Source organism: Falco punctatus, assembly GCF_963210335.1.
Source record: "Falco punctatus genome assembly, chromosome: 6".
NCBI lineage: Eukaryota > Metazoa > Chordata > Aves > Falconiformes > Falconidae > Falco > Falco punctatus.
In genome coordinates, this window is record NC_137585.1 from 75574906 (window position 1) to 75590246 (window position 15341).

General features: G+C 37.0%; 1 protein-coding gene across 1 annotated transcript in view; it reads right to left on the minus strand.

Annotated features, from left to right (window-relative positions):
• CCDC146 (coiled-coil domain containing 146) overlaps nt 1-15341 on the minus strand; it is a 72164-nt gene that overhangs the window by 25881 nt on the left and 30942 nt on the right. The window contains 2 exon segments of the mRNA XM_080393460.1: nt 3166-3375; nt 8213-8295. Of these exon segments, the coding sequence (XP_080249586.1) occupies nt 3166-3375; nt 8213-8295 (293 nt within the window).

Here is a 15341-nt window from a genome sequence, read left to right on the forward strand (position 1 = left end):
CTGCTTCTGAATACCTCACATATCTGTTCATGAAAAAAGTCACAAAATTTCTGAAAACCTGCTGATCCCACAGTGCTGAAAGCAATTTAAATTTACTCTTGGCATGTTGACTACTCATTGGAACATTATAGAATTAAAAGAGAAGATAAAATATCACCTTCAGCTGTTGAAAAAGGTATCTGATCTGGACAAAAACTTGTTTACAGAGGCAAGCAAATAGGAAAAGAAATATGGAAAATATTGAATATTAGGATCTCAAGACAAAAACATACTTTGCTAATGTTATGGTATATCTATAAGCTCAAGAGAAAAAAAATACTATTGTCAGATTTGAATCCGAGCGCAAAAAGGGTGCTAAATGCCCTTACCTATCAGAGAAAGTGAACTGAGGCAGGAAGTAAACGCAGCAGAGACTAGAGATGCTTCAAAGAAAGGCTTACAGAGGAAGCCGAAGACCTCAGAAACTCTCTCTTGCTTCCAGCTCAGCAGTATTTCCGAGTAGACGAGATCCAAGACTTCTAAGAAAAGGACAAAGCAATAGATAAGAGACACAGATATTCCCATCCAAAGCTATTCTGCTCCATGTACCCCACCTGCCATACATAAGAAGGTAAATAAGCGATATGTTTGTTTTCAGAGTAAACAGCCATTAGTCATAATTCCCAATGAGTTTACTTGTAAGTGCCAAGCACAGCTGGGACTGTATTAACACAGTTGGACAACAAGGGAAACTGTGCTCCAGAGACATCAAGGGCCAAGAGAGGCTGGACCACGAGTTTCTATTCTCCTGAGAAATGAAGTAAACCAAGCAGTCACCTAACAGCAAATTTGTACTATCTTTGATGCAGCTTCCTCTCTGTCTGTTTCACCACCCATGCACACAAGTATTTCAGAAGATACTGCTTTCTTATTCATATACAATCATCAGGCATATAGATCTTCATTTTACACCAGTGTTACTATTAAATCAGCTGCTACTCACAACTCTATTCTGGACATTCATTTTCAGTAGCTTTCAGAGGCACCAAACCCATCCCTTTGTTAGAAACATATACGCACATCCATTATCTGTTTTTCTTCATGGCTCATTTCTGATTTCCCCACTACATTCACTCATCCATCCCCACATATTCTGCCAGTCCTGTTCATTTACACTACTCCCAATATTAAAATCCCTTTAATTTCTGGAAAGCAGTTATCTTCTTTCCCAATAAACAAATCCACACATAACCAAGGCACATCCTCCTCACTCCAAACCCACAACAAACTTAAGACCCAATTGCAGGGTTCCAAGCAATGAACTAAATTACCTGCTGCTCCTAAGTTTAGAAAGTTGACAAATTAAGCTGGAGTGGGGGGATGATGATACGAAAGAGATCTGTCAAACCATCCTGCAGCAGCGCAAATTAACAGAGAATCAGATGTTCACTGTCTCATCCAACACAAAAACTACAGGGCATGAAATGAAGCTGGTAGGAGTCAGATTCAGAAAAGAAAGGAGGTGCCAGTTCTTGTGTAGTTAATCTGTGGAACTCATCACTTTGGGTGTTGCAATGCCAGAAGTTTATATAGCTGAGGAGGAGACAGGAAAAGTTCAAGGAATAGGGGTCAGCTGAGGATTCCTAAATACAAAGGAGTGTATTTGGCTTCTTAAATCCCTGGATCACAAATGGCTGGGGGCTGCACTTTTGGTCGCCGTTAGATACTGTGCCACATGGACCTCCGGTCAGACTGTACAGCTGGTTTTGATCTCGTGCAGTACATAAGAGCAAACAGAGGAAGTTTCTTGTTAAAGTGAAAGAACATTTTTCACAGTATGACTAACCCCAAAAGTGTATTTTTTATTCTGCAAGGTAGGATATTCAATTCAGATATAAAATTAATGCAGTAAATGTGCAAGGGTATTTGAAACAATACCTGAACTGCATTTTGTGTAGGACAGAAATCCTCTTCTAACTAGAGGTAGAAAATAAGAGTATGAGTAAATATCCCCTAAACATATAAAATCCCATCATTTTTTGGAAAAGTGATGCAAAATCAGTGAAAAATGTTCATAAAATACGAGGACAAATGGGTAAAAAGCATGATATTTTGAAGAGCTCATTTCTAAACTTCTTGGAAATTGCAATAAATTCTGTATTTAATAATTACTTCAGGAAACTTCATGTTGCTTAGTTATCTCATAGCAAATAATACTTTCCAGATGCTTTCCATGTTTTTTTATTTCTCCTGCTCCCAATTTGCTTCATTCTCAAGTTTCTTTCTCTATTAGAGCAAACACTTGGCCCTAAAAAAAAATAAGAAAGAACTGCCAGAAAAATCTGCTCTGTGCAGTTCGTACAGTGCCCCTGCTCTCCTTGCAGAAAAATAGTTTTAACTATTAAGTATAACTGAGCTGCTGACATTATTTATTTGTATTTATATACATCAACTACACTACAGGTGGACTGAAGATGGGTAAAATTAGCAAGCACCCCACAAAAAGACAATATGAGTTCATCTCCATAGCTACGTATTTTTAAAAATGCAACAGTACTCTTTGTACTTCTATTAAAGCTTCAAGTACAATGCACTCACATATGCAGATAATTAAAATATATACAATATCAAGCTTATTCTGGACTTTTTTCCTTTTACAGAAATGTCAAGTATTCACTTCTTTCATGGCAAATTTCTCATTTTTCCAACATGAGAATACACAAGTACTTCTCCTTTAAATACCTGAATAGAAAAACTTGGGTACACTGTGATTCTGATGTTAAAAATAGCCTTGGGTTTATTTATGACATTGTTTCTATAAAATCTCAGTCACCAGGTCTCTAAGACGCTTCCATCATTTGTATTAAAGGTGCCCAAGAATGGAAGTGTTCTTGTTGATTTTGCCTACCTAAACATTAATCATGAAATGCAGTAAATTTTAACCAGCATTTCGAAGGACACCATTGCATGCTCTAAAATTAAAATTATTTACAAATCTTGCACCAGGGTAATTTCATTCATCACTGAAATGTTGCTGTTAATAGGGAAAGTTTGTGGCAACTTATTTAACAACAGCCATCAAGAAATGTGTTCATGTAAGACTGAGAGAAGATTGAATTATATTCTATGTTATTCTTTCTAGATAAGCTATGACAAAATTAGCAGTGTTTGACCACTGTCACCTACCATTCCATCTTGAACTGAATTTCACACTCTCTTTCTTTAATAGCACTGTATTCATTTTGGCAACTAAGAAGTTGTTGCCTTATTTGGGAAACTTCACTGGAGGATTCTTCAGGGAACTGTTCTGCTTTTTCCAGTTCATGTTGTTGTTGTTCCAGTACTACATTGAGACGTCTGGCTTCCTGCAACAGCTGGATCTCAGATTCCTGTAAACTACATTAAACAGAAGAAATTAGAACTAGGCAATGAGAAGCATAAGCTTTGTATTTATACTTCTTTAACTACCTATAATATTTAATTCAAGGTTTTCAAGATGAGATGGGATTAAGTCCTAAAAGTCTGGTCTGACCTCCTAGTTGACCCTGCCTTGAACAGCAGGTTGGACCAGAGACCTTCTGAGGTCTGTTCAAACCAGAATTATCCTCTGATGCCATGAGAGCAGTGGAATCTGATGTGAAAGTTTTTTTCTGCATACCTAGAATTGGAGTGGGATTCATCTCATCTAATTTTAACCAGATGAAAGACAGTCAGTTAGTCTTAATTTGTTTGCCTAGCACCTCCTAGAAACAGTGAAGAGACAGGGATTTTGTTTTTTCCTAAGTACTAAAGTCTAGATCTGAATCAGTGTGGGGACCAATAACAGGTAAGTATTCACCAGGACAAGGCACAGTCTGGGCTATATGACACCTTCAAGTCCTTAGTAAATATTGGGACACCTACCCAAAGCTGAATTGCATGTTGCCATTACTGTAGTGTTACCAGTGTCTGAAGTAACTCATTTAATGATACACAAGCTGCAAATACATTTGTGGACTTCTGTGGAAGCTTGTTATAATGCTTACAGACATGATCAATTATCTGATCTGACTTCTATCACTGAAGTTTAGCTTCAAAGAAATAACAAACTGTAACACTCTGTCAGCATTAGGAGACTGGTATTCATAATATACTTAGGATCCTACATGACAATAGCTGAATAATAGTAAAAGCAGCTAGTGAAATACATTTATTATTATGGAAATGTCTTAAAGGGAACTACAGTATAAAAATTCATATACAATGCACAACATATAAACCTGTTCTTTATGCTACAGAAATAATTGTGTATGCTTTCTCTATTTTACCCCATTAAAACTTTTATATAATGATATACTGAAATTAGACACAAATTATGTGGAAGAATAAAGAAATCTATTATTAATTAAAATATAATCCAATTTAATATTTTTTAAAACAAAGGAATGTAGAATCTCCCATATTGAAAAACTCTGTACATAAATTTTAGCTCAAATATTGTATTTATGGCTTAGCAACAAAAACACCATTATGTATCATACTGAAGAATAGGCTTGAGATGGTAACTATAAAACCACAAAATATACAACTGACTATACTGCACAAACAGACCTGAAATAATACAGCAGAAGAACTTTTGTTTTGTGTAACATTTCTACTTAGATAACCACTTCCTTTTTAAAATTAGAAAATAAGAAAACCACAGACTTCAACAGGAAACAAGAGTGTGCCTTTATCACGACAAATAAGTTATTCTGTGATGTATTTACATAGTAACTTTTTTACAGAAAAATAAATTGACTTATTGACATAAGATCTTGTACAATATTTAGATCTTATAGTCAAACAGAATGTATGCTGGTTTAGGATAAAATATAATTGGTTGTAGTATAACACATTAATTTAAAATATAATTCTTTACTGCGAAGGTGGTGAGTCACTGGAACAGAACTTGCTCAAGAAGCTGTGGCTGCCCCATCCCTGGAAGTGTTCCAGGCCAGGCTGGATGGGGCTTTGAGCAACCTGGTCTAGTTTTGAGCAACCTAGTCTGCACATGGCAGGGGGGTTGGAACTGGATGATCTTCAAGGTCCCTTCCAACTCAAACCATTCTATAATTCTATAACAATTCTTACATAAAACATAAACTTTACATAAAATTACACAAACACCTAAGTTCTTCCATAAAAACAAAATTCTTAATATTTATTTTTTTCAAGATAATAAAAAATAAAAATAGAAACAAGAATTGAGTGATGAATCTAGACCAGATCTTGGTCACTACAGACACCAACAGTATTTTTTCATGGGAATATTTAAATTTAATTGAAGACAATGAAGAAATAACTGGACATCTATACAATGCAGACATCTAGAATCACATGAGTACAAAAGCAGTCTTGCCAAGTCTGACATGGCAGCATTGAATTTGTGAAGTGATTAATAATTTAACAGAGGCTTACAAAAGTAAGATTCCCAAACTGTCAATGAACTATCGTTACCACCTGACTTTCTTATGGTGTATCAAAATATCCGTATTAGGTACCTAAATTGAGATAATAACAATAAAAATTTACAATTGGGCCACATGATTATGTGGCTAAATGGGTTTTCAGAAGCTAAATAAGAACTCAGGCACATCAGGTGCATCTACACAGTCTCACTGCAAAGTGGATGGATGAGAAAGTACCAGAACGAGCTGAGAGCCTGTTCCCAGAATTTCAGCTGTGCAGCAAACAAATTCAAAAGCACGTAACATCTTTGAAGAAGCTTATCAAAGATGTTATCTGCCAGGTGACATCTCTCAGCTTTTCAGAATGCCAAATTGTGCAAAACTGAAACCAGGAAGTAAAGTACCGTTTACCACTAAACAAAGGACCATACTGTACACACAACTCTGTGTACTCTAGCAACAGCCCTGGAATTTATCTGCATACAGACTAGCTGCAAATCATCACATTAGACAAATTTCTATTGTGTATCAGAGGAATCGGTAGTGTATCAGTGACATAGTTGTCACAGGGATCCAACTGCTTAAGATGTGTAAGACTCTCTCCTTGAGATTTTTGTACACAACTAAAGGAAAGAGGAACACACACAGCTTGAAGGCCTCATCCAGTGTCATTTCCACATGATATTGTAACAGCACTGGGACAGATGGGGATTAAATTAGGAAGGAGATCAAATGCAACTGTAATATGTGAAAAAAATAAGTTCTTGATTCACAGAACTGTACCGCATGTTTAAGGGTGAAGAACTAAAAATTAAATCATGGTATTGATTCTGTGAAGGGTTCATTGTAGGAGAAAGATATACACACATACTGAACCTAACATCAGGATTCTCTTTATATCCAGTGGAGAAAACCAGACACTTGCAGATGTCCATAGAAGGAAGCGTGTGGTCTCTGTTTCTTTCTATTGACCATTAAGGGACTCTAGATACCTAGTTCAATGTGCATGTCTACTGATGTTAACATATGGACAAATGAATTCCACATTTCATGTCTGAAAAGTCCTTAAAATGTACTGGAGATCACAATCAATTTTTGGTACTTGATTTCCCTTGCTTTCTTTCAGCAGTAAGAGAAATTTATAAGCAGGAATTAGTACTTATTCATGCACTGGCATTTTGCTTTGATGCATGACTACATCTAAGTAAAGAATGTGACATGATTCTCACCAATTGACTTTCTTAAAGAAATATGGTAATTTCATATGCCTGTGAGAACCATGGAAAGAATGAGAGATGTAATCTACCATCTAACATTTTCATGCTTTTGGTGCATGGTGTTTACAGCAGTTTTATGTGTGACAGAAAAGACAGCTGAGTCCTGTTTTCACTCAGGCCATATTCCACTTATCGTCCTTATGTAAAATAATGTTCTAAACAAAAGAATTAATATATAAAATAAAATATACAGTAATATGCTTGTATTTTTTCCAAGCAAAGACTGATTTCAAACTAACACTGGCTAAAAGTCAATCAAGTTCAGCAGCTACTGGATTTCTACTTAAGCTTAGTTAACACCGACGTGGTAGAAACCTTCTCAATCAACTAATCCAAAATGCACATAGTGTGTTTAGTTCTGAGCACTGAGAAAATGCTTCTTGAATTTTCTAGGGAGTTGAAGTGGTATAGGAGTGCTGGTTTTAATTTTACTTCCCAAAAATATTTGCTATGCAGTAGTATGAATAAAGTCAAATGACTTCTTACAGAGTCAGAGCCATATTCTCTCTATTTTATTAAGACAAAACTAGAAGACTCAGCTAACCTCAAGAAAAACTATGTTCAGGATTTTGTGAACCCCTTTTTAAATTACTTTATATTATTTAGCACTCGTCGCTATTCATAGTGTCAGGAGGCACACCAACTCCCGGCATAACCCAAGTAAGCAGGTATGACTTGAATTAGTTTTAGAATCCTTACGCTTTAGCTTCAATGACAGAATAGCCATGGTTGTCTTACAAGCAGAATTGCCATACGGATTTTGATGTCGACTTCCAGGAAAACCAGGCTAAAATATTGCTAATATGGTGGATATTATGGTACCTATTACAGAAATATAACAGATAGAATAATGCTGATCTTACTGACAATTATGGATATACCATAAGTAATGTCAAAATGATTAGTCACAAATACTAATGTAGTATTGCAATATTTGCAATAGGACTGCTCTTGGTGGATATTATGGTACCTATTACAGAAATATAACAGATATAATAATGCTAACTTCTGAGTTTCATTTATACTTTGAAGCTTAGGGTTCTAACCTTCTACATTTATTAGCAGTCCTGTATAATGTGACTGTCAATATTATCAGAGGGTAAAATTTCAGATGGGTCAGAGTAACTGTCCTTCTTAGAAATGAGCCTTTAGCTTCTTCAGTTGCTCTCTATGATATTAGCTCAGCAGGTCAGAGTCTTTCCATATATTACAATTCTAGCTACACGATCTTCAAATACATATTTATTTTAAACTTGTATATTGTCTGTTGCAGTTTGTACTTCCCTCCATTGCCATTATTATGTTTATATTAAAACCAAAGATGTTGTTCAAACAAGTATTTAAATATCCCAAATTACCTTGAAAGTTCCTATTAAATAATATTATTTTTCAACCTTGTCTTTTTGCTTCCTTGTAATGAACACTGTAAGAAAGCCTTGAATGATAATCAGGCATCACCATGAGCAGAAAATTACTTTAAATATGTAATGTTTTGGCTACTTAATATCTGAAAAAGGAATATTATACCTTATCACAGTCTTATGCAGCAGGGTGTACTTTCCCTTCAGCTCAGCTACTCTGGTGCCAGTGATTTTTCCAGCAGAAAATAGCTATGGAAGGGAAACAGACAGTTATGAAATCTCCTAAGCACTGATATTTTCATTCTGTTGCAACTTTTTATAACTACAACTGGCAGCCTTTTAGTTTATACAGTCTTCGGTAACATACCAAATCAAATACACAGCGAAATCAAATACACAGATGAAAAATGCTTATTTCATGATAATTCAAAGCATAAATATAAGGTTACAAACAATGCGTCTGTCACAAATACAGTGCTACCTGCACCACAATTTATTTTCTGATTTTCTGCCTGTATTAGTATTTCTTGACACTTCTGTCTTGACTTTGAACTCAGGCTCTAAATCACCTGTTTTCTACAACGCTTAACTGGTTCCATTTCGGTATACACCAGCTGGCCTGCACAGGTGAAACTGAGGCCTGAAGTGTCTCCACAGGCACTATGGTTGTAGGAAAGAGGAGCTGGGCTCCAGCTGGGTCACCCCCAGGCCACAGAATGCATTGCTTTATAGGCCTGGGCAGGCCTCCGGCAAACAGCAACATCAAACCACTCCACACACTCAGTACTACGAAACCTCTACGTGTGCGATGCAGTGCGCCCATCTCTTAGGTGATTCCTCAGTGTCTTGAGGGCAGTAATTTGGGCCAATGAGCCAGTCTTTCTTAATATAAATAGGAAACAGGACTAGGAGCCCGATTTTGCCACTGGGAAATATCACGGCAGCAATGTGACAGTATCTCCTGTGATCATAGACTTAATTAAGTTGCAAAAGATCTCTAAGATCATCAGGTCCAACTGTTAATCCAGCACTGCCAAGTCCACCACTAAACCATGTCCCTAAGCACCACATCTATACCACATCTTTTAAATACCTCCAGGGATGGTGACACAACTGCTTTTCTGGGCAGCCTGTTCCAATGCTTCAGTACCCTTTCAGGGAAGAAATTTTTCTTAACATCCAATCTAAACCCCCCATGGAGCAACTTGAGCCATTTCCTCTTGTCCTGTCGATTATTTGGGAGAAGAGACCGACCGCCACCTGCCTACAGCCTCCTGTCAGGGAGCTGCAGAGAGCAGTAAGGTCCCCCCTGAGCCCCCTCCTCTCCAGGCTGAACAGCCCCAGGTCCCCCAGCTGCTCCTCACCAGACTTGTGCCCCAGACCCTTCACCAGCTGCGTTGCCCCTCTCTGGACACGCTCCAGCCCCTCAACGTCCCTCCTGAAGTGAGGGGCCCAAAGCTGAACCCCGTGTTCGAGGTGCGGCCTCACCAGTGCCCAGTGCAGGGGGACGGTCACTGCCCTGGCCCTGCTGGCCACGTTATTGCTGTGTGATATTTCTTTAGAAAGCCTTTTCTTCACCTTCTTTGGTTACAGGTAAGGAGAATCAGGTTAAACCTAAGTTAAAAATTTAAGGTGATCTGACTATGAAAGTCTATAGCTAGCCTTTTGGAGCAGCCAGCCAAATCTGCAACTTGTATGGGAACCTGCCAAGAAATGTGGTTGTGCAGGTAGTACCAGTGCCATATTCAACCCTTATATTTGACAAGGCTTCCAGGGAAAGGCATTTTTTTAAGTTGAACTACTGGCCATTTAAGAGATTCCTATGTGGGCTGTTCTGCAGATGCCACTTTCTTGAATATCCAGGAGTAACTATCCAGAATGAGTCCTACAGTCAAGAATCAGAACCCAAGTTAATATGTGAAAGGAAGTACACATTTTGTTGGTAACTGTTTGATTTATGTATTTTTTTTAATATCTACTGCAAAATATTTCATGGTAGTAAAGACAATTTTTGTTATCTAAGGCCCTGAGAAAAGGAAAGATTTGTCTTCCATTTGTTTGCATGAGAATAAAGATAAGCAGATCTCAAATATTTATTTTGGCATCCTGTATGTTCTGAAGATACTGTTCACTGAAGTTAACAATACTAACTAGCTCTTCTGTGAGAAAGAAAATATTGCCATATCTCAACCCATTTATTTCTTAGCATCATATGTAGGTATAGTTGTGCTATTTGGGTGGTACCTCACTACCGTCCTTTCTCCATGCTCCTCTGATCTATATCTGTGACTTCCAGTTTTTCTTACCACTTAGCTTCCCACTGAAGACCTATGCCATGTTTGACAGCATTTCTGCAGAAATAAACTTACTTGTCCCTGAGGTTGTTCCTTCTCCTTTATATCCATAAGCTTTTTACACCTTTTACACTTAATTTCTCGGTTTGGTTCAAAGCTAAAAGTTCTATTCCAATAAGGCTGGTCCTATACAATGTGAAGACACATACCTTTGAGGACTACTTAAGACAGAGTGTATGGATAGCATACCAGCATGTCAAAGGGAGTGAGAATTCTGTGACAAGTATCATCACCGGATAGTTCCCATTACCACAGCTTTATTCAGAGAGCCATCAGTCATTGCTGGGCTACCCTGATCCCAGGATTTGTTATTTAAAGCCCAGCACGCTGTTTTCTCCAAAATGCTTGGGAAGGCAGAAGGGAAAGAGGCAACCACGTGAAAGGAAGAAATATGGAAGGAGGAAGGAAAAGCATGAGCCTGCTGTAGAAAAATTGTGTTATTCACGGTGATAAAACCAGCTGAGGGATGATGCCCCTGATATACAGACACATACTGCTTTCAACACTGCCTTTCCCACACAGGTGATAGCAAGTGACGTGTAAATGAAGTTAACCTCAGAAGCTATTTTAGCTGAATCAGTGGATGCTCCTAGAAATTCACTGAACACCCAGAATGGGGCTAGTAATTGTTTTCCTTACACATTTCTATCATGCTGATGAATAGGAAACTCCCAGTCCCTGAATACATTGCCTATTGATAACAAAAGTAAGAGAGAGGACTGGAATGACAGTAGGTACCCACTTGGACCTGGAAGTATGGCTGTACACAGTCAGCAGAAGATGAGTAACAGCTTTTTGCAAAAGATACTGAAAATGAGTAATGGTCAAATTCTTATAGAGCCACTACTCAGTGGACAGTATAAAGGATAGAGTCTGACGTGTTTGCCTTCAGGTGGGCTGAGAAGTAAATAGTTTTTCAGCTGGGATGACTTTGGTTCTTACTAATATCTAGAATGGAACTAGAGCCAAGAAATTGATTGTCCTTCCATCTTCTGAACAGGCTATTCACATTCCTGAAGCAAACTGCCTCTTGTGGCCATAGACATCCTCTATCTCAACGGCAAATTACAGTAACTATTAAAACAATTTTTCCTGTATAGTTTCTCCTCAGAGTATTTCACACTTCATTCCATTGCACAGAAACACGCACATTTGGCCTTCTTGGCTTGTAATCACAAACCTTGCCAATTCCCTGTCTGTGGAGATATGTTTCTGCCTCTGATGTTCCATTCCAGATCATCTCCTTACATAACTTTGATATATTTTTGTCTACAAGGACAAATAGCTTACGGCTGAGAACAATGGAGAACAATGTTAGTTACTAAGTCTCTCTTTAGCCATCAAAATAGCATTTGGAAAACTGTAATCTAAGGGCAACAATCGCATTATCTTAACTTTGTAAAATTGTTTGTGCCTATTACATCTACCAGCTATTAAATAAAATTTATCCCATGTTCAGAATTTCCATTATAAAAGGCATATACAGTAGTTAGCAGAACCATGTTTTAAAATGCAGCACGATACAAGTGAATTTAAAAAATCTACTTGAAATGGATTAAGTGAATACTCACTTCCCTAATGCTTTTCACCTGATCTAGAACAAATTTGGTTTTGCAGGCAAATTACAAATTTACATGACAGAAGGCTGTATGGAAGGAGATATCTTGTACAAGGTACCTAACACATCAGACTTTCAGAAAAGAAATGCTTGCCAGAGAGCATTAATGTCTTGTATAAAGGTCAGTATTGAAGTCCCCAGATTCCTGTGAAATCTAATGCCAAGGGTCTTGGAAAGATTATGAAAAAAAATAAAGAAAGAAAATCTCAAAATGGCCCATCTTGCACATGTAACAAAAGACTACACTGATTAATTTGATTAATTCCTAATAGAAGCAACACAGAAATTCAGTGTAAAAAATAGAAAATATTCCTAACTCTTATTATTTGTAAAAATGCTTTAGTTTAAACAACATACATTTGAATAAGTTCTGGGTTAACTCAAAAAACACTACACTTTGGCAGCAGTGACTGTAACAAATATTAGAGCTTCCAGATTTCAACTTTAGGGAAGTAAGCTTGCAAGTTAGTTCAAAAAAAGTCATCATTCAAGAACACTCAAAGAAAACAATGACAAAATAGTCAACAGCATCTATATATAAACATACGTACACATATACAAACATAACATTTCTAAATTCAGTTATATGATAATTTTTTTCTGGTCAGTTGGATCTGTATTAGCCACAATTCTACAAAAAAAAAATAAAAATGCTGTGTATGAGACTAATGTCCCAAGTTTAAAAAAGAAGTTTCATTTCACTCCTCCCCCTTCCCCTCAAGACACAGTCATAGTTCACTTCATAGCTTTGAGGCTCTCACGTTGCTGAGGTAAGTAAAATGGTAGTTCTTAGTTCAACTAATTCTGTTGCTACACTGAAAAGATAAAGAGTGAGTGAGAAGATGAAGTAGTAAGGGGAAAAAAAGAGCTTGTGAATAGCAACTGAGGATGTCTTTTCTCAGTCCTCTGTTAACCATAATGCCCTGGAAAGAACTGAGATAATTTTGTTATACTGGTGTTCTCAAATCTGGAGTTTGGAATACAGTCGGGCAAATATTCTTAAACGGTTGAGTCTTCCAATCCCTTTCCATGTCAGTTGTATTTAACCGTGTTTTGCTTTTCTCTGCTTTTCTTTCTCATTATACATGAGAATGAACTGAGACCCTGAACATTTTTAAACACACTCCAAATTGATAGATCATCTGGATAAACTGAAGTAAATTTTCCTTATCTAAATGGAGAATTATTGGAAAGTTGGATGAAGATTTGGCTGCTAACGAATGATTGCCTGGCAACTTTCTCCTTTCATTTTCCCCATACTCCCATAAATGTAACCACATAAACACTATGGAAGTATGTATCTCATTACTGGATTTAGTTGTATCTTTCCCTTTTGATTTAAAATGTATGTTATGTTTATGTTACCCTATTAAGTTACCCTTCCTTTTACTTCACACTCATCTTTAACAGATTAACATGAGTGTAATTTTCTAACTTTGTTACATTTTTTCATGTTACTTCACTATTTGAAGTTTGGCTTTTCTACCAGAAAAACTAAACATAACAAAACCAAACCAAACCCAAATTCTAAAACAAATTTGTTTCCTTTAATCAGTGAAAACTCCCATGAAATAAGGTACTGGATAATTCTCTCCTATGATAAAGACTGTGGAAGAATATTTTGCTGAAAAGGGAAGGGCATATCCTTCATATTTTTCTAGCAAGAAAAGATGGACTTTCTGGCTCTGGGCAGAAACGTTTTAAATACAGGAACCCATGAGAAAAAAACAGAAAATATTTCCTCTCAAATAGATGTTCTTTACACCTGCATAACTTTCTCTACACCCATACCATTAATAAGTTCATATTTGCTTGCTACCAACAGCTCCCCATAAGAACTCTCCTCAAAATCTTTTGAAGAAAATTCCAAGAAAAAGTGAGCACAATCAGAGGTTACACACAATCTGAGGGAGATATTTTTTTATAGCCTTCCAGCTCAATTTCAGGTGCGCTATCCCCTGGATGTAGGACCACAGTAATTTCTCCCAGACCAGAAGGCAGATATAGATGAGATGTTGGTAATAAATAGAAGATGTCAGAATATGAATGGGAGTTAAAACTACGGAAGGGAGAGGACCCACCTGATAAACGGGGTACTCTTCCATGTGAGCAAAACTAGTGAAACCTGGTCCTAACTGCATCAGCACCTCTTCACTCCTACATTCAGTGCAGCAGGCTTTTGCATTCGCCATTTTAACAGATCTTATTCAATCCTTTCTGATAGTGAACTCAAAGCAATAGACCAAGGAACTCATCTGGAATTTCAAAACAAGTTTTCTGTAACTCAAACGTGATATAAATAAGAAATCTAAAAACTTTGACATTCCCTGTTTTTAATTTTAAGGCTCTTTAAGCTTCTTTTGGGAGTATCCAAACCTGGATAAAACCAAGCCAAATTTTAAACTTAAAAAGATGATACAATTTGAATGCTGGTCTAATTCCTTGTGCTCTTTTGATAAAAAGCATCAAGAACAGCACCGAAGATAAATATAGCCACCACTATGAAAGTACTGATTAAGATAAAATTACTCATAATTCTTACGAACGTGAAACACTTGAAGGCTTCCTAGGAAACACTTAATTTCAACAGTCCCTAGAACCTCTGCACTTCAGAGAAATGATGGAGCTAACACATGTTTCTAATTATCTTTGCAGACACTGCAAAATAACTAAAATGTATTCTAAGCTCAAATGAAATAATAACACTTTCCATCTCTTCCTTCTAAGCTGTAGGTTTTGCAATTAAAACAAGACACTGTGACTACACTTAATGTTATTTTAACACATAGAATATCCATCATTTTACATTAATTTTATTTCAAACATCTGAAAGGTCTCATCCAACAACTCTTTTGCAACAACAGAAAAATATCAAGGAATAAATATATTTTATAGTTTGTATGCACTCAGGATTTCAGTACAGTATTAGCCACTTGGCAAATGGCTCTTCTGGCCAGTTTGCTATGTGAAGTTTGGAATTTCCTCTCTGTACTGTCTTTTTTGAAGAGCTTTTTTACCCTTTTTGGATAATATTTAAACATTCAGGTAAGAAAAAGGGTAAGTTTTCCTCTTTGAATAGAAAGCTTTCTATCCTCTGTCAAAATCCTTGTTGAGTCCTCAGTGTTTGAACACTTACTACATAGCTCAGGTGTTTCTTAGTCTGGGGAGAAGGCAACACTATCTCCCATTGCCTTTTCAGAGGTTATTTCTACATTGCAGGTGAGCAACAGGTACAAACATGCTATGACTGTTGCATTTCTAGCCATATTGCTGGCTATCAGTCTCCACAGAATCTAGTGCATCCTTTAGATGAGGTGAGCTGG